Consider the following 25,169-nt stretch of genomic DNA (forward strand, 5'->3'; position numbering starts at 1 on the left):
TTATAAAGGAAAACATTTAATTGGGGGTGGCTTATAGTTTCAGAGGTTTAGTCCATTATCATCATGGTGAGACATGGCAGCTTGCAAGTAGACTGGTGCCAGGGAAGGAGCTGAGAATTCTATATCTTGATCCATAGGCAACAGGAAGTGAATTATGTTACTGGATGTAGCTTGAGCATAGGAGACCTCAAAGCCTACCCTCACAGTGATGTACTTCCTCCTACAAGGCCACATCTACTCCAACAAAGCCACACCTCCTAACAGTGCCATTTTCTTTCAAACTACCACAGCACATATTTATGTTTTTCAAATGTGCATATGATTATTAAATACCAGAGGGATGGCCAGTGGTTAAGAGTGCACACTGTTGTTGCTGAAACCCATATGGTAGCGCATAACTAGTTCCAGGGACTTGATGCCTTTGGGTTTCCCTGAGCACCAGGTATGAACGTGGTGTGCATATACGCTCATATACAGTGAAATATCCTAATATATCCACTTCAGTGAGATAGAAACAGTGTTGTATGTGTTCATCATAAAGTAGCAAATAGCATAAGTCACCAGTAATAATCATTGGAAGCTTTCTTGTATTTCTTTCTATATATTTTGGATTGTAGATAAGACATGACATCATATACAATGAATTGTAAAGACATAGGAATATTTGCCTTTTTATTTTTTGAGACAGGATATCATGTATCCCAAGCTTGTCTTTACCATCTGTGTAGTTAAAGATGAACGTAACTTTTGATTCTCCTGACTCCCACCAACTGCTAGTGTTAAATGCATGCACCACTATGCCTAGTTTTATGTGATTCCTGGGGTAAAGCCCAGGGCTTCATGCATGCCACATTTCTACAACAGAATGCTTTAATTTTTTGTTGTTTGGTCAATTTTTTCTTCAAGAGTACTAACTTAAACTCTGGAATAATACAATTTGAGATATATGCCACCATACCTGGCTAGTATAAATTTTCTTTTTTTAAACAAATGTGAAAGGGGGCTGGAGAGATGACTTAGAAGTAGCATTGTCTGCTCTTCAAGAGGACTCAGGCTCAATTCCTAGCACCCATATGGCAGTTCACAGCTGTCTGTGTAATTCTAGTTCCAAGGGACACACAGGCAAAACACCAATGCACACACAATAAAAATAAACAAGTTATCTAAAAACATGACACTGTACTAAACATTCTTTCTACCCACAAACTGTGGTGTACCTTGAATTCGCTCTTTAACCCAGACTAGTCTTGAACTTCTGGTCATCTTCTTGCCTTGACCCCTTAGTACTTGGATTTGCAGGTATGTGCTTAACTTTATTGTTTTATTTACCTCAGCTCCATTTATTTATTTATTTATTTATTTATTTATTTATTTATTTATTTATTTATTTATTTATTTATCTATCTATCTATCTATTTATTTATTTATTTAATTTTCTCAGACAGGGTTTCTTTGTGTAGCTCTGGCTGCCTTGGAACTAGCTCTAGAGACCAGGCCAGCCTTGAACTCACAGAGATCCACCTGCCTCTGCTTCCCAAGCACTGGAATTAAAGGCCTGCGCCACCATCTCCCAGCCTCCATTTATTTTTACTTAAAGGTGTTTTTTTTTTTTTTTTTTTTTTTCCTAGCCTGGTTTACATAGTGAATTCCATGCCCGGCCAGACTACATGAGATTCTGTTTTAAAATATACATAATATTTATGTGTGTGGGGTCACCCATGCAGATCCCAGAATAACTTTGGGAGTTGGTTCTTGCCTTCCATCTTGATTTTGAGCAGGGTCTCTCTTGTTTCTGCTGCTGAGCTGCACACACCAGCTTCTGGGTGATTTGTTTCTACCTCCTATCCCACTGCAGGATTCCTGGGTTTATAGGTGCTTGCTAATCCACCAGGACTTTTACATGGACTCTGAGGATTGTGAGACTTGTCAGGTCTATGTAGTAAGTGCTTGTATTTACTGGGTTATTTCTTTTGGCCCTTTTTTATTTTTAAGATAGGGTTTTTAGTTTAGCCCTGCCTGGCTTGGAATTTGTTAGGTAGGCCACACCGGCTTCTTGCTATGACTCCCCTGCCTCCCAGAGTGCTGGGATTACAAGCCTGTGCCCTGCTAATTCCGGAATTTGTTATTTTTCCTTTCTATAAAATGTTGACTGTTGTGATGACTCCACAAAGAATACTGTCAGAGCTGTGCTGCCTAAAATCTTAGGTTCATCACAGTAACTTAGTCATGTAGAACTTGGCCTGATCTCTGATGTCAACACCTGACATGATGCATAGAAAAGAGGTGATTGCATGTTGCAGGGATGTTTGGGGACAAGTACTGTGTGTGGATAAGAGGCTTCTGTGTTGCTTGCACTTCAGTCACATGTAAGGGAAGTTACAAAATGGGAAACCAGCTGCATGCCTAGGAGGAAAAGAAGCCAGTCAGACTGCCAGTGTACTCTGTGCAGTGCCTGGAAGAGAGTTCACAAGTCCCTTGGCCTTTCAGGGACTGTTTGTGCCTGTAGTCTGGATGATGGCAATGAGAACTTAGATAAAGTACTCTTTCAGGAAAATGTTATGAAAATCTTCTGAATAGATACTATTATTCCCCACCCCACCCCCAACAGCTGAGGCCCAGATAGTTCTAGAGTCAGAATTTGACCTAGGCAGTCTTCACACAGGTCCTGTGCCTTAATGTAGTAAAGGTCCTGCACCAGCATACTTCTCCCGAGCGCTGTCTGAAATCTTTCTTCTGCTGGTAGTTTTTTTTTAGCACAGGTCTTTGTGCTGAAATAATTTCTTTCATATGGCTTTCCACTTGTCATTCCATCCTTCCCGAGGATGTCCTTTCCCCTTTACTCACTTTCAGAAAATTTTCTGTTTTAGAAAAATTGCTCATAAGAGATACCAATAAGAGAGGGAGACATTATAGGTTTAAAGAGAAATCAGACACAAGGGAAATGTACAGAGAGCTACAAGGATGACACCAACTAACAATCCAAGCAACAGAGGAGAGGCTACCTTAAATGCCCTCCCCTGATAATGAGATTGATGACCGACTTATATGCCATCCTATAGCCTTCATCCAGCAGCTGGTGGAAGTAGAAGAAGACATCCAAAACTAATCACTGAATTGAACTGGAATCCAGATGCAGAGAAGGAGGAGTGATGAGCAAAGGGGTCAAGGCTGGATAAGGCTGGAGAAGCCCACAGAAACAGCTGCCCTGAACAAAGGAGAGCTCTTGGTCCCCAGACTGATAGCTGGGAAACCATCATGGACGTGGGTGTCAGTTAGGAGAACTTGGAAATCTATGGGGCATCTTGTAGTGGATCATTACTTATCCCTAGCATAGGAATGGACTTTGTGCGCCCATCCCACATAGAGGGATACTCCCTCAGCCTAGACACAAGGGGGTTGGCCTATGCTCTATCCCAAAGGATATGACACACTCTGAAGATCTCCCCATGGAAGGCCTCACCCTCCCTGGGGAGCAGAAATGGTATGGGATAGGTAGGGTCTTAGTGGGAGGCAAGGGAGGATGGGAATGAGAGGGAACTGGGATTGACATGTAAAACAATCTTGTTTCTAATTTAAATAAAAAAATGGTAAAAAAAATTGCTCTGTGTGTGTAGACAATAATATAACAAACCCCCTATACACCTATACTGCCATCACTTATCTGAAACAGCAACACACACCAGCCTAATTATGTTTATTATATTTTTAGAATATATGTTATTGAAAAGATAGATTTTTTTGTAAAAAAAGTGAATTATGTATTTTTATAGAGTTTTCATAGGTACTGGAAAAATACAATGGATTGCCACTCAGTTGAGCAGCAGTCACATTTTAGGGATCTTGTTTCATCTTGCATGATATTTTTAGTAATGGTGGGGAGCTGGTAGCATAGACAGTGCTCAGTAGTTACAGGTGTGTATTTAATATATATTTTTAATTGAAAAGTCAATTAAAAGTCAGCTATAATTCTGATCATGGTTTCTCTTCCCAGATCTTCTCCACTTCCCCACCCATCTAACTCCAGGTTTTCCTTCTCTCTTTCCTTAGAGCAGCCTTATTTCATTTATACTCTTGACTTCTTCTGTTACTTTGAACCCAGTTTCAGGCACAATATTATTTCATTTATAACTATCCGGGGATATAATCTTTAAAAAGGAAGGACTTTAAAAATCCTAGTTCCAACTTCATGCATAAGGATTTAACATTTAAAAAGAATATGTGAGGCTGAAGAGATGGCTCAGCATTTAGAGCACTAGCTGCTTTTGCAGAGGACAGGTTCAGTTCCTAGCACTTACATTGTGCTCACAAACCCCTGTAGCTTCCGTTCTAGGGGACCCAACACCCTTTTCTGGCCTTGATGGGAACAAAACACATGCACTCAAGCAGATGCTCATACACATAAAATAAAAATAAATCTTTAAAAGCAAAACAAAGTGTTTGTATGTGTGCCTGCTTGTCTCTGTGTATACCATGTGTGCAGTTCCCACAGAGACCAGAAGAGGAACTAGAATTACAGGTAGTTGTGAGTTATCTGATAAGATTCTGGGAATCAAACCCAGATCCTCTGCAAGTTAAATTTGATAGAATACTTGCCCCCTCCCCCCCCAGTCAGGGTTTCTCTGTGTAACAGCCCTGGCTGTCCTGGAACTCAGTTGTGAACTGCCATGTGGTTATTGGAAATTGAACCTTGGTCCTCTGGAAGAGCAGACAGTGCTCTTAACTGCTGAGTCATCTCTAGCTTCGTTTATGACTTTTAATAGTAATTATAGCAATTTCTGTTCTTATATGCTAGAGGCATGAAGCCCTGGTATGTTGTTATACTTTTGCTGTGAAGAGACACAATGACCAAGGCAACTCTTACATTTTAAGAGGTTTAGTACATTATTATCATGGTAGGCAGCATGGTGGTATGCATGGTGCTGGAGTAGTAGCTGTAGAGAGACTGGGCTTTTAAAATTTCAAAGCTCCCCCATCCCTTCTGACAAGGCCAAACCTCTTAATCCTTCTAATCCTTTCAAAGAGTTTCACTCTGTGGTGACTAATCATTCAATGGGGGTTATTCTTTAAACCACTACATTTGGCATCACGGATTCCATTTCAAAGGGAAAATTACCTCTTTACTTACCATGAAAATTGCAGAAGCTATATAATTTCAAGAACATATTTTCCATCTAAAATGGTTATTTGTAGGTTTCGTAAGTCATTGGGGAGGGAAAGGATCTTCTGGAGATGAATAGAGTGGAAGATGGGAAGCAAGACATTATTTGTTAAACTTGGGACTTGGGTACTTATGGGCTGTGCTGTGTTGATAATTTTATGGATTTTTTCACATTTTATTTAGAGTGTTTGTGTTGGTACATGGGTATCACTGAACATGTGTAGAGGTCAGGTGGTTCTTTCCTTCTACCATGTTGGCAACTGAAGTTCAGGTCATCTTGTTTGGTGGTTATGACAATAAACCACCGAGCCACTTTTTGCCTGATCTTTTATGGATTTTTGACCATCAAAAAATGCAGAATTGGTAAGATAGTTTGGAAGAGAGGCAGATATAGACACTCCATGCAAGAGAAGCCAGGTAGTGAGACATTTCTGTGGGAGATAACTGCATGGAAAGAACTGGCAAAATGTAATTTACTACTATAAAGAGTTCAAAAGGACCAATCAAATGTCATTTAAAGTTTTTAGCTTCAAATGCCAGGAGTTCATTTCTTTAACCAAATTTTAAGATTCATGGGATGTCTAGTCCTATTTAGCAATTTTTAGAAAACAATAGAACTTTTTATTTCTTGATATTAAGAAAATTTGCTTGTATGTGTATGGGTCTGTGTCTATATGCCACTTGTGATTAGGTGCCCACAGAGGTCCAGAGAGTGCATCTGGTTGTCTGGAGCACGAGTTAACAGATGATGGTTTTGAGATGCCTGATAATGGGTTCTGGGAACTGAACTCAGGTCAGTTTTGAGATGCCTGATAATGGGTGCTGGTACCTTGAACTCAGGTCCTAGTAGAACAAAAAGCACTCTTAACTGCTAAGCCATCTCTCTAGTTCATGTATCTTTAAATATTTCATGGAAAAAGTAAAACTCTTATATTTATCAGTACTTGCTGTAGACAGAGAAGAAAATAGAACCTGATTTCTTGGCAGGGGCACTTTCGGAATTGTAGGGTGTTTAGCAGTATCACATGGACTCTACTGGCTAGTCATATTGAAACAACAAATATTTCAGGTATTTCTTGGGGGACAATCACTTACCCTATTGAGAACCACCATTGTATAAGGGCCACTAAATATGCCTAGAAGAAGAGTGCTCTGCATGTAATCAATTATTTTTTAATATAAATGAACTGTCAGCTTTTGACTGTGAATTAAAAACAGTTAATGAACAAGATGTCCATTGAGCAGCTCTTTCATATTTCACTTTAATTAATTAATTTTTCTGTTGGTGATTGAACCCAAGGACTAGATTAGATAAGTTCTCCACCACTAAGCTATATAGCTTGTTCTCATCTTTTATTCTGATAATTGAGATTGGGTCACATTTGTAGCCCTGGCTGGATTGGAATTTGCTATATAGACCAGGCTGACCTCAAACTCTTAGAGATCCAACTGAGGATTGGGATTAAAGGTTTGAACTACCAGGTTTGGACACTTACATAAGCTCTTTGTTGTTTGTTTTCCTATTAAATTTACTAATCTTTTATTGCAGCTGGTTTATTTCTGTGTTTCTCAGTGTGTACATGCACATGCATGAATCTGGGAGCACTTGTAGCAGACAGGCAACTTGAAGGGTTAGCTGACTCCTTTCCCCATGTGGATCCTAACTTGGTATCAGGGTTGGAGACAAGTACCTTTATCCACTGAGTTATCTTCTGCCCCAATTACCCAAGCTTTTAAGTAAATTTAAATACAAGCTTTTTAAAGTCTGAACTTTGTAAAGAACTTACTAGGAATTTAAAAGCCACTAACGGATACAGAACAAGTCTTGGAAAGGTCAGAGAACAAAATCCTGAATTAGCCCTTCCAAACTTAAGATATTTATTAACTTGGTTCATCCTCAAATTTTAAAGGAGAAAATATTTTATATTTCTTGGTGCACTATTATGCTGGAGAAAGCTTAATTTTATTTGTTATGCTTTCCAAGTGTGCTTTATAGCTAAGTGTTTAAATCTAAGCCTTAAATTCAACATTTAAAATTCAGCGCATCTGGGGTGTGATACTGCATGCTATACATCTCAGTAGTTGGAAGGATGAGTCAGGAAGATCAGGAGACCAAGGCCACCCTGGGCTTATATCTGAGACTGTCTCAAAAGAGAACCAAGTAAAATTTTAGTATTTAACTTTATGTGATTATTGTTATTATTGTTATTTTTTTTTTTTTTTTTTTTTGCTGTAGGCCTCGAAATAGAGGAAAATCTACAGTGGAAGATGAGGACAGCATGGATGGGCTGGAGACGACAGAAACAGAAAATATTGTGGAAACAGGTATTGGATCTTAATGAGAATTTTGACAAAAACACATAATAATTTATACTTATATACTACCCTTACCATTTGTATAGAAATGTACTATGCTATCAAACTCTTAAGTCTTCTATCTATTTTGATGTCTAGTGATAGAGTGAAAAGCAGGTCTCTTTCTCAGTCAGTCTTTCCCTTGAGTCCTTATTTAGTTCGAATCATTTTGTATACATAATGTCTTTTATGAAAGCAAAATTGCAACTTTCTGAAAGAAACTCATTTTAGTATGATAGGTCATAGTCTATTTCTGACTTGCCTGGTGCCCTGGAATTGGAGTGACAGTTGGTTGTGAGCTTCCCTGTGGGTGCTGGGGATTGGTCCCTGGTTGGCTGAAGAGTGAGTGCCAGTGTTCTTAACTTCTGAGCCATCTTTCCAGCTCATAACTGAGCTAATTTACATTCTTACATACCATCAGTGTTTGAGGGCAGTCCTTTATCTTACCAGCATTCATTTTTGTCTTTATCATTGTTATTTCTAATAACCACTTGGAGGAGGATAAGATGACATATTGTGGTTTTAGTTTTCATTTCTGTGATATTTTCTAGGATGCCCTTTGTATCTTATACCTGACTTAAGCTCCTTACATATGCTAGAAGTTTATCACTTGTTAGTGAATAATTTTTATGTCACTTCCCATTCTTCAGGTTGTTCATTCTGTTGATTGTTTCCTTTTGGATCTTATATGGAAGGCTTTGACCCAACTGTACATATTTAGAATTAGGAGCCTTTTAAAATTTTGTTTCTTCTGCATTGTATACCCACTTCCTTTCCTTTTTCTTTTTTCTGGTGTGTGTGTGTGTGTTGTACCTCATTCTGGCCTAGAACTTAAGGGTTTCTTTGTGGCTTTGTAGGCTGTCCTGGAACTAGCTCTTGTAGACCAGGGTAGTCTCAAACTCACAGAGATCTGCCTGCTTCTGCCTCCCCAGTGCTGGGATTAAAGGTGTGCGCAACCAACGCCTGGCGTGTTGTATATTTTAAAGTCAGGTATTATAGCTCTTATATCTATCTATCTATCTATCTATCTATCTATCTATCTATCTATCTATCTATCTATCGCCTGGCGTGTTGTATATTTTAAAGTCAGGTATTATAGCTCTTCTATATATCTCTATATCTATCTAACCAGGCTGGGGTCAAACTCAGAGATGTACCTCTCTCTGCTTTAGCTTAATTGTGTGTACCACCATGCCTGGCCTTTCCTTATGTATTTTGTGATCAGCTTTTCTAGTTCCCTGAAGAATATCATTGGTGGGTTTCTATTTGTTTTGGTATTTTCGAGACAGGGTTTCTCTATATTGCTTTGGAGCTTGTTCTGGAACTCCCTCTGTAGGCCAGGCTGGCTTTGAACTCACAGAGATTTGCCTGCTTGTACCTCCCAAGTGCTGAGATTGTTTGTTTTTTTGAGAGAGGGTTGCTATGTGTAGCTTTGGAGCTGGGATTAAAGGCCTGGACGACTACTGCCTGCCTAATATCATTGGTATTTTGATTGATAATTGCACTGAATGTGTAAATCATTTAAGCTATGTAGACATTTTTAATTGGAAGTATAATATATTCTAATTATGGCCTTCTATAGGGGGTTATTAGAGTCTATCATATCCTCTGGGATAGGGCCTAGGCCCACCTCCATGGGAGTATCTTGGCTCAGGGAGTATCCCACTATGTGGAATGGGCTCCCAAAGTCTACACCTATGCTAGGAATAAGTACTGAACTACTACAGGAGGTCCTGTAGATTTTCGAGGTCTCCTCACTGAAAGCCATGTTCCTGGGGTATGGATCAGTCTCATGCTGGTATCCCAGCTATCAATCTGGGGACCAAGAGCTAACCATTGTTCAGGTCAGCTGTTTCTGTGGGTTTCAACACCATGGTCTGGACCTCTTTGCTCATCACTCATCCTTCTGTGCAACTGGATTCCAGTTCAATTCAGTGATTAGTTGTGGGTGTCTGCTTCTACTTTCACCAGCTGCTGGATGAAGGCTGTAGGATGGCATATAAGCTGGTCATCAATCTCATTATCAGGGGAGGGCATTTAAGGTAGCCTCTCCTCTGTTGCTTAGATTGTTAGCTGATGTCATCTTTGTAGATCTCCAGGCATTTCCCTAGTGCCTGATTTCTCTGTAAACCTAATATATCTCCCTCTATAATAGTATCTCCTTTCTTGTTTTCTTCTATTCTTCCCTGACTCAACCGTTCTTCTCCCTCATGTCCTCCTCACCCCTCCTCTTCTCCCCTTCTCATTCTCCTTGCTCCCTCCCCACTCTTCCCATGCTCCCAATTTGCTCAGGAGATCTTAACCCTTTCCCCTTCTCCAGGGACCTTGTATGTCTCTCTTAGGGTCCTCCTTGTTTATTAGCTTCTTTGGCAGTGTGGATTGTAGGCATGTAATCCTTTACTCCATCTCTAAAATTCACATATGAGTGAGTACATTCCATGTTTGTCTTTTTTGTGATTGGGTTACCTCGCTCAGAATGGTTTCTTGTATTTTCATCCATTTTACTGCAAATTTCAATATTCCACCCCCCCTCCCCCGAGTGCTAGGTTGCTTGCAGTTTCTGGCTATTACAAATAGTGCTGCTATGAACATCGTTGAACATATGTCCTTGTTGTATGAATGTGCTTCTTTTGGTATACGCCTAAGAGTGGAATTGCTGGATCTTGTGGTAGACGGATTCCCATTTTCTTGAGGAGTCGCCCTACTGATTTCCAAAGTGGCTGTACAAGTTGGCACTCCCACCAGCAGTGGAGGAGTGTTTCCCTTTCTCCACATCCTCTCCAGTTTTTTATTTTAGCCATTCTGACAGTAGTAAGATGGTATTTCAAGTTGTTTTGATTTGCATTTCCCTGATGGCTAAGGATGTTGAGGTCCTATTTCCCTCTCTTCCTTCCTTCCTTCCTTCCTTCCTTCCTTCCTTCCTTCCTTCCTTCCTTCCTTCCTTCCTTCCTTTGAATTAGAAACAAGATTGTTTTACATGTCAATCTGAGTTCCCTCTCCCTCCTCCCCTATGTGCCCCCCCCCAAAAAAAAATAGCTACCTATCATATATCCTTTCTGCTCCCCCTGGAGGGTAAGGCCTTCAATAGGATGTCATCAGAGTCTATGGTGTCCTTTGGGATAGGGCCTAGGACCATCCCCCATGTGTCTTGGCTCAGGGTGTATTGCTCAATGTGAAATGGGCTCCCAAAGTATACACCTATGCTAGGGATAAGTACATTTCCCTAGTGCCTTTCTTAATTGTTGGTCTTAGTGCCTGTGCTATCAGTGTTCTACTAAGAAAGTATTTTCATGTGCCAATGAGTTCAGAACTATTTATTGCCCACGCTCTTTTCTGTTGAATTCAGGGTATCTGTTTTTATGTTGATCTTTGATCCATTTGGAGTTGAGTTTTTGCAGAGTGACAATTATGGATCTATTTGCATTCTTCTGTATCCAGCTATCTAATTTGACCAGCACCATTTGTTGAAAATGCTGAGCTGGGTTTGGCCTTTAATCCCAGCACTCAGAAGGAAGAGACTGGTGCATCTCTGTGAGTTAAAGGCTACCCTGGTCAACAGAGCAGGTTCCAGGATAGCCAATATTACACTCACCCATCTACCCCCAAAAGAAAAAGAAAAAAACCAAAGAAACAGACAAAACAAACAACAACAACAAAACCTGTCTGCTCTCCTCCCCCGCCCACAGTGTGTATTTCTGGCTTCTTTATAAAAAATCAGGTGTCCATAGGTGTGTGCTTATTTTTAGGTCTTCAGCTCAATTCCATTGATCAACACATCTGTTTTTGTGTCAATATCATGGTGTTTTCATTACTAGTATTAGTTCTGTAGTACAGTTTGAGATCAGGCATGACGATACCTCTTGCAGCTCTTTTATTATTCAGGAGTGCTTTAGCTATCCTGGGTTTTTTGTGTTTTCATATGAAATTGAAAGTTGTCCTGTTCTGTGATGGATTTTGGTTGGGATTGAAATGAATCTGTAGATTGCTTTTGGTAGAGATGCCCAGTTTTTCTGCATTAGTCCTACCTATCCATGAGCCTTGAGAGATGTTTCCATTTTCTGATATCTTCTTCAATTTCTTTCTTTGCTGTCTTAAAGTTTTTTTTTTTAATCCTAGATGTCTTTTACTTGCTTGGTTAGTTACCCCAAGATTATTTGTGGCTATTGTGAAGGGTGTTGTGTCCCTAGTTTCCTTCTTAGTCTGATTGTCATTTGTATATAAGAAGACTACTGGTTTTTTGTTTTATATCCTGCTTCTTTGCTGAAGAAGTGTTTATCAGCTGTAGGAGTTTCCTGGTTGAACTTTTAGTCTTTCAGTCTGTTTATATGGTAGATTACAAGTGTTGATTTGCATATGTTGAATCATCCCTTAATCTCTGGGATGAAGCCTCTTAATCATGGTAGATCTTTTTGGTTGTGTTCTTGGATTCAGTTTCCAAGTATTTCATTGAGACTTTGCATCTGTGTTCATAAGGTAAACTGGCCTTTAATTCTATTTCTTTGATGAGTCTTTATGTGGTTTAGGTATTATCAGTAATTGTGTCCTTGTAAAAGGAGTTGGGCCAGGTTCTTTGTTTTGTTTCTGTGGAATAATTTGAGAAGTTTTGGGGTTAACTATTTGAAATACTGATAGAAATCTATGCCATAAACCATCTGGCCCTGGGCTTCTTTTGATTGGTAGACTTAATTTACTGCTTCTATTTCACTAGGAATTATAGGTCTGTTTAAATTGCTTACCTGAGTTTGATTTTAATTTGGTAGGTAGTATATATTGAGAACATTATCTGTTTCTTTTAGATATACCAATTTGGTGTAGTACAGATTTTTAAAATATGCCCGTGTGTTTCTCTGGATTTCCTTGTCTGTTGTTATGTCTACTTTTTCACCTCTAATTTTTTTAGTATTGATCTTCTCTCTCCACCTTTTAGTTAGTTTGGCTAAGGGTTTGTTAATATTACTGGTTTTCTCAAAGAACCAACTGTTTCATTGATTCCTTGTATTGCTTTTTTGTTTATTTCTAGTTTATTGATTCAGTCTGATTATTTCTCGCCTTCTTTTTGGGTATTATTTATTCTTTGTTCTAGGTTTTTTTTTTTTTTAAGATTTTATTTATTGTGTATACAACATTCTGCTTCCATATATATCTGCACATCAGAAGAGGGCACCAGATCTCATTACAGATGGCTGTGAGCCACCATGTGCTTGCTGGGAATTGAACTCAGGACTTCTGGAAGAGCAGTCGGTGCTCTTAACCTCTGAGCCATCTCTCCAGCCCCTGTTCTAGGTTTTTAGGTGTGCTATTAAATTACTAATATGAAGCGTCTGTCTGCCCTTCTCTTTTAATGTAGGCACTTTATTTTGTTCCATAAGTTGGGGCATGCTGTGTTTTATTTTCATTCAGTTTTAGTTTTGTTCGGGTTTTTTGAGACAGGGTTTCTCTCTATCTTTGGAGCCTATCCTGGGACTCACTCTGTAGACCAGTCTGGTCTCGAACTCACAGAGATCTACCTGCCTCAGCTCCCGAGTTCTGGGGATTAAAAGTGTGTGCTACCAACCCTGGATCTATCTTACCTTTTGATCTTTTACATTTTAATCTGTTCTGACCCAGTTTTCTTTCAGTAACTAGTTGTTCAGTTTCCATGAGTTTGTAAGCTTTCAGTTGTTGATATCCAGCTCTAATCTGTGGGGAATCAGGTAGGATGCTTTGTGTCCAAGTATGTGGTCAGTTTTGGAGAAAGTTGGATGAGGTGCTGAGAAGAGGTGTATTTTTTCCTAATTGGATGTCAAGTTCTGTAAATATCTGTTAGGTTCATTTGGTTATAATGTCAGCTAGCTCTAGCACTTCTCTGTTTGGTCTGTCTGGATGATCTGTCTGTTGGTAGGAGTGGGTACGGAAGTCACCAACTATCACCGTGTGAGGAGACTCTATGCAATTTAAACTATCATGCCTTAGTGTTTGGTATATAAATATTAAGGATTGAAATATCCTCTAGGTGGGTTAAAGGTGTGTACAACCATGCCCAGCTTTGAGAAGTTTTACATCTATGATTTTTGGAGGTATTGACCTGTCATGCTTTGTATGCTAATGCCTATCATCTGTATGTCCTTGGTTTTTTAAAAATCTTATCAGAGGTCTGATAGAAGGAAATTAGAAGAATTCGTCTTTAGGACTTATAAATAATTTTGAAAGAATTGATATTGGTTTTATTCTATAAATTTGGCTCTAGGCCTTTTCTTGATATGAATGTTTTTATGATTGATAAAATCCTACTATTAGTCTCCTGAAATATTGTTAAGGTTCATTTTTTGTACACTAATATGTTCAGTTTTTTTCCAATAAGTTGTTCTTCAGAGTCTCTAGTGATCTAACAGATATAATGTATTTGTGCCCCCCCAAAAGGTCATTTATCTTTTTTTAAAAAGATTTTATTTATTTATTATGTATACAGCATTCTGCTTCCATGTATATCTGCACACCAGCAGAGGGCACAAGATCTCATAACAGATGGTTGTGAGCCACCATGTGGTTGCTGGGAATTGAACTCAGGACCTCTGGTAGAGCAGTCAGTGCTCTTAACCTCTGAGCCCTCTCTCCAGCTCTCATTTATCTTTTTTGGGGATAGATTCCAGCTATGTATAGCAGTCTAGCCTTATACTTATTGCTTCAGCTGTATAACTTCATTCCTGTCAGCAATGGCAGCATTCCTACTGTTACCCTGCTTTCCTTTTTGTTTTATGCTCTAATGTCTGGGTTTCTTTCTTTCTGCCTTGGGCTTTGGTTTGGTTTCTTCTAATAATGAGAGTTGCAGCATTAGCTTGTTTATCCCTCTTCCTTTTATTGTTGATGGGGAGGCACTGACTGCTACAAACTTTTCTCTAGTTCTTCTTTTGCTGAACCCACTCGTTTTTATTTATTTTTTTCAAGTAAATTTTAAATTTCTCTTTATTCAAGAGCATTTTGTTGAATTTTCATGTTTTTAGAATTTCTGAAGTTTCTTTCATGTTTAAGCTTTCTTTCACTGTAGTCAAAGAAGATGCATGCTAGCATGCTACACTTTTAATTTTTTCTGTCTTCTGAGGCTTGTTTTGGGACATGGTCTATTCTAGAGACTGTCCATTTCCTGTTGAGATTAATTGATATTCTAGAAGTTCTGGATTAATATTCATTTTGTTCATAATATGATTTGCCTTGGATTTTTTTCAAGGGTAAGGGTGTGTGTGTGTGTGTGTGTGTGTGTGTGTGTGTGTGTGTGTGTGTGTGTGTGTGTGTACGTGCATATATGCCACAAGTATAAAGGTGCCTGCAAACTCTGTTAAGGGTGGGTTAGATCTCCTGGTGCTAGAGTTATTTATCTATAGGTGGCTGTAAGCCAGCTGTTGTGGGTCCTGGAAACTTAACCACCCAAGGCATCTCTCCAGGCCCTACCCTCCCTTTAAAAGTTTTATTTTTCATTTGTTTTTTTTTGAAATTTATGTTTACTTTTTGTGTAGGGGTGTTTTATTAAAACATATGTGTGTATCTGATGCCCAGGGATGCCAGAAAGAGTGCTTTGGATCCTCTAGAGATGGAGTTATTGACAGTTGTGAGCTACCATGTACTTGCTGAGAATTGAACCTGGGTCCTCTAGAAGAGCAGTTAACAGGGTTTCTCTGTGGCTTTGGAGGCTGTCCTGGAACTAACTCTTGTAGACCAGGCTGGTCTTGAACTCACAGAAATCTGCCTGCCTCTGCATCCCGAGTGTTGGGATTAAAGGTATGCACCACCAACGCCCAGCAATCTGGTATGTTTTTTGATCATTTCATTTCTAGTGTGCTTGTTTCTTAACTGGTGGAGAAAATTTTTGTGGATATCGTTTTCACTTTTTTTTGGGAGTGGAGGGAGGACTACTTAGGTAGTCCCAGAGGAATTTGTTTTTATATTCAATGTCATTATTGACAATCAAAAGCATATTACTGTAATTGTTAGTTTTTCTACTTTGCAAAAATCCTTTGTCACTGTCTTAGTTTTTCGTTAATATTTGTGGTTTTTACAAGATCTACTGCTGTTGCTGCTGTTATGTGTGTGTGTATTTTAATTTTCCATTCATTTATTTTTTTCAAGACAAGTTTTCTCTGTATAGCAGCTCTGCCCTGGAACAAAAAGTGATTCTTTTTAAAATTTTTATTTTTAATTATAAGTGTGTCTCTGTGTGGGTATATGCATGTGACACCAGAGGCGTCTGATCTTTCCTTGCAGCTGGAGCTATGCTCATGGTTGTGAGCCACCCAATGTTGGTGCTGTTGAACTGCAGTCCTATGCAAGAATTCCAAGTCTCTTAACTTCTTCAGCTACTTTTCCAGCCCCCCAGTGTGATTCTTGCTGTAATATATGATGCTGGCCTCTACTTGTTTTTGACATTTTGTGTTTTCTTTTTTAGAAGTAAGGTTGGCCTGAATTTAAGAATCTTCTCTGCCCAGCCTCCCAATTAGTGGGATTTCAGTGATGTGCTGTCTTGTCCAGCTAGCTCTTTTAAGTGAATGTTTTATCTTTTTCCTTATTATATCATGAAGGCAACAATCATCTCAGTTTCTATTTTTCTTTCTCCATGCTCATTTTCTTAATACTTTTCTTAATTCTAACTTTTGAAGGCTATTAAAAATAAAAATGTTTCTTGCCCACCCAGAATCTAGGACCTCTGATTAAATAAATCTTTAAGATACATTGGAAGGTAGAATGCTTTGAACTAATGTTCTGTGTGGTGTTGTAGACAGGGCATGCTTGAACTCTATGGCATATTTTATAGGAGGCATTTAACAGTCTAATATACTTAATATGTAGCCCAAGCTAACCTTGACTTCCTGAGTTTGTGGGTATGTGCCACCACACCCACCACAAGCATTTTTCAGCTTTTCAAGGAAATAATTTAGATTTTTTTTTTTTTGGCAATGATTTAGATTTTTTAAATTCAGTCTTCTTTCATAGAACTTAGAGAATGAAGTAACTATTTTAAATCTTCATATTTACAAAAATGATTCCTTAGTAAGGTGTCCCAATAATGTTGATTATGAAGCTATGGTTAGAGTGCATGAAGAGGAAAATGTACAAACAAACCCAGCCTCTGAAGCTGAGTTCTGAGACTTGATTCTTTTATGAGGATTTGGGGAGGCTTGTATTTATAAGGGCGTTTGTGTGTGTGCATGTCATGTGTAAACACAGGAGAGTGCTTTGTGTCTTCAATTGTTCTCCACTTTTAAAAACTTTATCAATGATGAAGCTGAGCCAGGTGGGCAGCATAGGCAGGCGGATCTCTGTGAGTTCGAGGCCAGCCTGGTCTCCAGAGGAAGTTCCAGGACAGCCTCCAAAGCTACAGAGAGACTCTGCCTTGAACACCCCCCCCCCAAAAAAAAAAAAGATGAAGCCGAAGCTGAAGGCAATTAGTTGGCTGTGTTGACTGGCTAGTATTTCTAGGGATCTGCTTGTAATTTTTCTCCTAGTTCCAAGTGTGCAGATATGTGCCTCTGCATCTGGCTTTTTCTGTGGATACTGGGCATTTGAACTCTTGCTTATAGGATGATCATGATGCTGAACGAACTGTATCCTATATCAGATGCTGCTCTTTTTTAAAAGGGAGGGGGGAGAATTTCTCCGAGAACTGATAGTAAATTTTTTGTTCTTAAAGCTTTAGCTGGGCTTCTAATTTTATTAGCTATGCCACACATGTTCTCCTTTAACTCCTGTCATACTATGTGCATACTTAAGATCTATCTTATTTTGTTTATTTATTTTTTAAACAGGGTCTTATTATGTAAATACCCTGGCTGTCCCGGAACTCACTATGTGTAGACCTTACTGGCCTCAAACATACAGAGATTACCTTCCTCTACCTCTAGAGTACTACCACTGTGCCCATCATGATTTCTTCCTTCCTTCCTTCCTTCCTTCCTTCCTTCCTTCCTTCCTTCCTTCCTTCCTTCCTTCCTCCCTTCCTCCCTCCTCCCTTCCCTTCCTTCCTTCCTTCCTTCCTTCCTTCCTTCCTTCCTTCCTTCCTTCCCTCCCTCCCTCCCTCCCCTCCCCTCTCCCCCCTCCCCCCACTCATTTATTTAATAGCTATGCAGTCTTCTGTCTATGTGTATGCTTGCATACTAGAAAAAGACATCTGATCTCATTACAGATGGCTGTGAGCTACCATGTGGAAATTGAACTTAGGACCTCTGGAAGAATGTCTATTGCTCTTAACCTCTGAGCCATCTCTCCAGCCCCAATTTATTTTAATTATGTTTCTCTGCTATCTGTGTTTGAGTATGTGGACATGAGTGTATTTGCCAGCAGATGTCAGAGGCATTGGATCCCCAGATTTTACAGGTGATTCTAAGTCACCAGACATGGTTGATGACAACAAAATTCAGGTCCTCTGCAAGAGTAGTATATACTTTTTACCTCTGAGCAGTCTCACCAGTCATGTGTCCCCACCCCCACCTCTCTTTTAGACAGGGCCTCAAGTAGTTCAGGGTAGGCTCAAACTCATACTCCCTCTAGAGTGCTGGGATTACAGGCTTGGCTGGTTTAGTATGTGCCAAGGATTACATACAAGGCTTTATTTGCTAGGCAAATACTATACTAACCAAGCTACATTCCCAGCTCAAATGTGCTTTGTCAGTTATTGTTTCTGCTACGATTTTCTGTTTCTGAAAGAAATCTATGAAGACTTGGTATCCTGATCCTATTTTGTATTGACTCCATTTAAATACAGTGCATTGTATGTAGTAGTTGTCCAGAATTTTTTTATAAATTGTTGGTCTAAAGCAATGCAATACTAACTTCCTAGTACACAGGCAGGATACAATGAATGTGTGGTCTTTCTATCTTTATATCCTAAATTGTTTTAAACAATTTAGTGGTAGAGTTTCTATTTAGTATACATGAGGAGGATAACCTGTAGGTGAGATCTGCAAGACAATGCATAGATCGTATTGTGGGTATCTAGAATGACAACTGTATTCCATAGTTAATTACAACTCCATGCTTATGCATGGACTAAGTGCTCTTTGCAGGATCATTTTATACTAGGAGGAATTATCTATTTTGGAATTTGGGTGCAAACCAATTTCAGTAACGTGGTGTGGTCACATTGGGAGCCCGTGTTTGAGTTGAATATGTCTATTCTGGATGATTAGATTTAAAGCCACTATTGATTAAACTTCCTCTTGTCTTAAAACTAACTCTTTACTATGATTTGTTGTGGTGTTAAAAAGAATTGAAAGAAGGGGATGTATAATTACATAAAGGTAGATGTAATTTTTCTTTATATCTTCCAGATGCAGGCCCTATAATGTTTAATGAAGTTCAGATACTTTTAGAAGCTTCCTTACCAGGGATTAGGCTCTTCCAGTAGTCTAGTTACATGGCACATGCGCCACCTAGTGGCTAGAGAATTAACCACTTGGTGATAAAGCAAGTTACCCCCTCCCCCCAAGTCCAAATTTGTGACTATAGATCATTTGTGACCAAGTGAAACTGGTTGTTTATTTAGGTCAGGTTTGGAGTTGGAAGATGTCCAGGTTCATTTCTGTTGGTGTGATTAAAATACCCTGACAAAGAGCAACTTAGGGAAGAAGAGGCCTTATTTGACATGCAATTCCAAGTTACAGTCTTTTGTTTCACTGGAACTCAAGCAGTTGGTCACATCATATCCACAGCCAAAAACAAAGAGAGACTACACCCTTGGTTGTTTGTTTTCATTAGCTTTCTTCTTATGAAAAAAATTTTTCCTTAATGATTTAGATTATACATAAAGATTCATTTATTTTAATTTTATGTTTATGTTGTTTTGTCTGCATGCATGTCTGTGTACCACATACATGCCTGGTGCCCAAAGAAGTCAGAAGACGATGTTGATCACTGGAACTTGAGTTCCAGGTGGTTGTGAGTTGTCATGTATTGGTACAGTAAGCACTCTTAACCACTGAACCATCTCTCTAACACCTCAGTTATTTTTCTTCTCAATGGGGAATGGTACTACCTAAAATACAGGGGTCTGACTGTGCCAATTAACAATTAAGATAACCCCCTACCTACATGGCCACAGCCCAATTTTGTCCAGATAATTCCTCATTAAGAATGTTTCCAGATGATTATAGGCTGTAACAATTGTGTGAGGTTTACACAGGAGGTTGATGTCCAGTGTCTTATTCTATTGATCCCTACATTGGTGTGTTTTGCTGGTTAGTTTGCTTTCACTGTGTAACCCTGGCTTTCTTGGAATTCCTGATGCAGACGAAGCTGAGCTTGAACTCAGAGATCCATCTGCCTTTGCCTCCTGAGTGCTTCAGTTAGAGGTGTGTACCACCACTTAGCCCCCAACTTTTTATTTTTGGGACAGGGCCTCTCACTATGTAGTTTTGTCCTAGAACTCACTGTATAAACCAAACTGGCTTAAAGATATGCATCATTACATCTGCATGTGCGCCCCCCCTGCATGTGCGCCCCCCCCCCACACGTTGACTTTTTGAGGCAGGGCCAGTTTGAATCATGAGACTACCAGTTGGTTTTGAGCTCCAGGGATCTTCCTATTTCTGCTTCCCAAATAACTGGATTATACACACCCAGCCTTTTATGTAGATTCTGGAGATCTGACTTCCAAGTTTTAATTCTTTGCATAGCAGGACTTTACTGACTGAGCCATCTTCCATGCTCTCTGCTTCTCTTCCCCCAGTTTCAGGTATTAAAATTGTCAGTTCTGTCTTCCACAAATTGGGCTGCATGTAACTTGAACAAGTAAAACTCTATGAAAAGCAAAAAAAGTAAACAGTAATTGCCTGTATTATTTTATTGGGTAACTGGCTAATTTTTTCCTTTATAAACCACACCAGCTGGTGTATAAGCACACATGTGTTTGGGTATTCCATAGATAAAGAAATACTGACTGGAATATATTATCAGTTATCACTGGGCTTCACAGTCTTTCATCCAGATGTAATCTGCATGAGATTACAGGTTTGATCTTTAGTTGATATCATCTCAACTACATCAGTATGTTTCATTTTTCGCTAAAAAAACTATGACAAGTTTTGAAGATTAGGTCTAGGAAAAGAAGGCAGGCCTTAGAAGGTATAATTTACCTGCCTTGATTGAGTGGGACAGATAGTAAAATCTAATTTAGTCTACCATATGAAGAATGTAAAATAAATGAGTAAATTTAGGGGTACCTATTATTACATTTTGTTTGGGAACTTTTGCTTTCTGGGAAGCAGTTATATTATTCCATTTTACTGATTAAAGTCTATAAAGTTAAACCAGAAAAGTCTAGACCAGAAATAAAACCCACTTTTACCAGTGCTTCTGTTACTTCAGCAAGTCCAGGTTAGGATCTGGACTGGGAAAGAACACTCAGAGCTAGCATACTTCTGTCATTGTTGATTAGAATTGGTTCTGATTCCATTTCTTTTTCTTTTTCTTTTTTTTCCCATTCATTTATTTAGCTCATAAATAAAGACATGCACAATTATGATACATAATATGTTCACAATGGCATGGCTAAATTAAACCAATTAACATGTTATAGCACACATATTCATCATTTTTGTTTTGAGAACACTTGAAGTATACTATCTCACAACTTTTAAAATATATCATATTGTTATAAACCATATTTATCATGCTCTCAGTAGATCTCCTGATTCCATTTCTTAAAGATAAGTACATCTATCCATAGAGGTACACGACATCCATGTTTACAGCTTCTGAAGCATAGTTCCATGTCTCCTTTAGGTGCACACACTTCCTCTCAGTCTTGTCACTTACTATGAAGAACAGTACACTAAGTACATCCCACAGATTTTTGGTGCCTCACTGAGTAGAAATGAAGTGCTTCCTTAAAGCCCTTATATAGATATCATTGTATTTTACACAGGCATTGCTAGCCAAATGAGATTCCTATCTCTCTTTGATTGGGAAAGCTGAAGAAAGCAGGCATCATAAAGTATAACCTACTTCCTGGTTTCTCCCTAAAACTGTAGGCTCTGTGGTTACTGTTTGCTTTCTAAGTTACTACTTCAGATTCTGGTCATATCAGAGATTGATACAACTACTTCCATTTTAAAGTCCCATTGTTAGTGTCTCATGGTTTAATAAACAAGCTATTGATTTTTATTTTTTTGTTATGCCAGTTCCCTATTCCTGATACTAATGTCTGTGTTAACTTGATTGTGTGAATTGAACACCTGTAATAGAAACTTCAAAAACACAGCAGTTGATTATCTAAAACTAAATTTTCTCTAGGATTGAACTCAGTTTAGTAGGCTTGTATATCAAAGCCTTTATTTCCCAAGATCTCACCCAAAAACCCATATAGTATTTTGATCATGAAAGGTTGTGTTTGATGAGACTTCATTACTGGGTATGTGGTTGCTTATGAACCCAGATTTCTTCTATTCCTTTTTCCTGTGCCATCCCTTGGAGTGTTGATCTCATTGTCAGCTTTGTGGCATTTGTTTGCTGTTTTAGTCCTTAGGAAAAAGAAATATAATTTTGCCAAGAGCACATCATTTGCTTTATATGAGAAATGGCACAGTGACTTCAATCTTGTGACTTGCTAAGTTACTGCTGTGCTTTGTTGGGGACAAGATTTCTCTCTGGTTGATTCACTATTTCAGTTTGCACATTGGTGAGGTTCCCCCCACCCCTAGTACTTCTTGTTTTATCTTGTACATCTTTCAAGTTGTTTATATACTTTGAGGCTTATATACTTATTTGGTGGGTGCATGTAGTTTCTTTATTTGTGGGTTCATTTCTTACATAGAAATTTATAATTTCATTGTAAATTGTTTCATTTTTAGTCTCTATAGTTGATGTAAATATACACTTTTTTGATTTGATGCTGGGTGTTATATGTGAAAATTTTCTGTAGGGTACATAGGATTCCTTGATTGCTAAACCTCATAAAAACAATGGCCAAATTTTCCCCTATTTCCATTATTAAAAGGCACAATGCTGTTTTAACTATGAAAACCCTGTCTGTTGTAGCTTCATGACACCATTTTATTAGGTAGAATTTATAATTATTTGTACATTTTATAGGTAATAGGTTTCAGAATTATTCAGTATTCTCCCCCCAATGCTTCCCTAAAGTTCATGTTGACTTTAGGTGATACTCATCATGAAAATAGGGAAATAAAATTGAAATCCTGGTGTGAGATGTGAAAGATGAAGTTCCAAGTGAAGTTTATTGTTCACGCTGCTAACACACTCATGCCTAGTGTGCGGTAAGGTGTGACCTGGGGTGTGTGTGAGAAGCTGGTGCTGTACATATAGCCTTAGAGGAGTTATTCAGGCAGAGGGCTGTATTTTCATTTGGGAGTAGAAACCAATCAACTAAAGAGAAAGTAGACTATTAGATATTTTATTCATATATGGCTCTTTCTGTCTTTTCTTTCCTCCCTCCTTCTCTCCCTCCCTCCCCCCTCCCTTTTTCTCTCCCTCCCTCTTTGTCTTAAGTTTATACTTCAGGCTGTCTTGGAATTCACTATGTATCATAGGGTAACTTAGAAACCACTGTCCTCTTGTCTTAGCCTCTAGAGTTATGTTTTACCATCATGTGACTCCTTGTTTGACTCAATCATTTGATCTTGATGAACAGTTACATGAAGCATATGGTGAAGTATAGTTTGACAGGTGAATAAAAGAGAAATGCCCTTTATATAATATTTAAATAACCAGCAGATGGTTAAATTGGTGCTGGAGATATAGTCCTCATGTTTGTTTGTTTGTTCAGATACTGTGTAGAAAGGTCTAAATAAATTTACAATTAGAAAGCAAAGATTTATCTAAGAGTGTAGAATTGTGTGGAGCATTGGTAGAGGAGTAATGTAGTATGAAAGACAATGGACATCTTTTTATTTAAAGAAGAAGAGTGCACACCCCCCCCCCCCAGGTAAAACCTCACAGGAGATGGAGAGATGGCTCAGTAGTTAAGACCACTTTTTGCTCTTACAGAATACCTGGGTTTCGTTTCCAGCAACCATATAATTGGTCATAACTTCAGTCTGGGGATCTACCCTTATGGCCTCTAAGGGTATTGCATGCATATGGTACACATTCATACATGCAAGGCAAAAACACTGATGTGTATTTAAAAAATATCAGATAAAAGCCTCACAGTGATTAGGCTGCTTCCTGAAAACTACATATAAGGTTTCTGTAGTTACAGTCCTGCAGAATCAAAGAGCAGTCTCTTTAAATATTTATCGTTTAGAATGGCAAGTGGCTAGGATGATTGTTTCAGATTAGTATTCTCAATTTATAAAACATGAATAAACTTGAACTACACTGAAACACATTTATTTTACAGATCAACTGTTACAATCCTGAAAATATTTCAAACAGTTATTTCTTTTGTGAAACTTCCCTAAGTCAATTGTACTGTGGGTGTCAGGTACAGTGAACCATGGTTTACATTATGCTGGTGATTACTATTCAGTAGCAAACTGACACTAACTATACGAACTTTTCCTATTTGTGAGGTATTATCATTTATTCTTTTTTCATTACTGTATTTGCTTCATAGTTAAATTCCTTAGTGATTAAACACAAAATGACTCTATATTTTCTTGTTTATTGTTAAGCAGAAATCAAAGAACAACCCGTGGAAGAGGATGCTGAAGCAGAAGTGGACAGCAGCAAACAGCCAGTCTCAGCTGTTCAGCGGCCTGTGTCTGAGGAATCTGCAAACTCCCTGGTCTCTGTTGGTGTAGAAGCCAAGATCAGGTTAGACAATGAAGAGAACTGGGTTAGAGACAGTTGACAGGGGAAAAGAGTGATGACTGTAGCGAAAATGGAGTGAGACAGTGCTTAGCACCTGGATGGGGTTTTATTATTTTGGTAGCTTTAAATTTGACAGCCCTGTGTGTAGTTGTCGTAGAAGCTGGCTGTGCTATGAACTTTGTGATTGGAGAGCAGGGAGTGCACTAGATGGTTCTGTAGCTAATCCAGATACGTTTTTAAAGTTTTTCAAGACAGGATTTCTTTATGTAGATTTGGCTGTCCTGGAACTCACTTTGTAGACCAGGCTGGCATTGAACTCAGAGATCTGCCTTCCTGTACTGCCCAAGTGCTGGATTAAAGACATGCGCCGCCACCGCCTGGCTATATGTTATTCTTAACTGAATAAATAGCTAAGAGCACCTAACAAGAATTAAGTTCTGAGAGGCCAAGAGACAGCTTTTTCAGACATCTTTATCACCAACATGGTGACTTAAGCTGTGTGTAACTCCAGTTCCTAGGGATTCATTGCCCCCTTCTGACCTCTGTGGATACCCAGGCATACATGTGATACATATACAAAACATGTAGGCAAAACACTGACATTAAAAAAAAAAAAGTTGCTAACAACACACACACACACACACACACACACAAATAATTTTTGATCATTTTTTTGTTTGTTTTGGTTTGTTTGTTTGTTTGTTTTAAAAGATTTTATTTATTATGCATACAACATTCTGCTTCCATATATATCTGCACACCAGAAGAGGGCACCAGATCTCATTACAGATGGTTGTGAGCCACCATGTGGTTGCTGGGAATTGAACTCAGGACTTCAGGAAGAGCAGTCGGTGCTCTTAATCTCTGAGCCATCTCTCCAGCCCCCTTGGTTTGTTTTGTTTGTTTTCTTTTTTGTTTT

At 38.7% G+C, this 25,169-nt stretch overlaps 1 protein-coding gene across 1 annotated transcript in view; it reads left to right on the forward strand.

Moving 5' to 3' along the window:
• The window catches only part of Kmt2c (lysine methyltransferase 2C), a 193,961-nt gene that overhangs the window by 31,306 nt on the left and 137,486 nt on the right, over positions 1-25,169 (forward strand). Inside the window, 2 exon segments of the mRNA XM_027428523.1 lie at positions 7,395-7,483; positions 24,115-24,253. Of these exon segments, the coding sequence (XP_027284324.1) occupies positions 7,395-7,483; positions 24,115-24,253 (228 nt within the window).

Source organism: Cricetulus griseus, chromosome 8 (assembly GCF_003668045.3).
Source record: "Cricetulus griseus strain 17A/GY chromosome 8, alternate assembly CriGri-PICRH-1.0, whole genome shotgun sequence".
Classification (NCBI taxonomy): domain Eukaryota; kingdom Metazoa; phylum Chordata; class Mammalia; order Rodentia; family Cricetidae; genus Cricetulus; species Cricetulus griseus.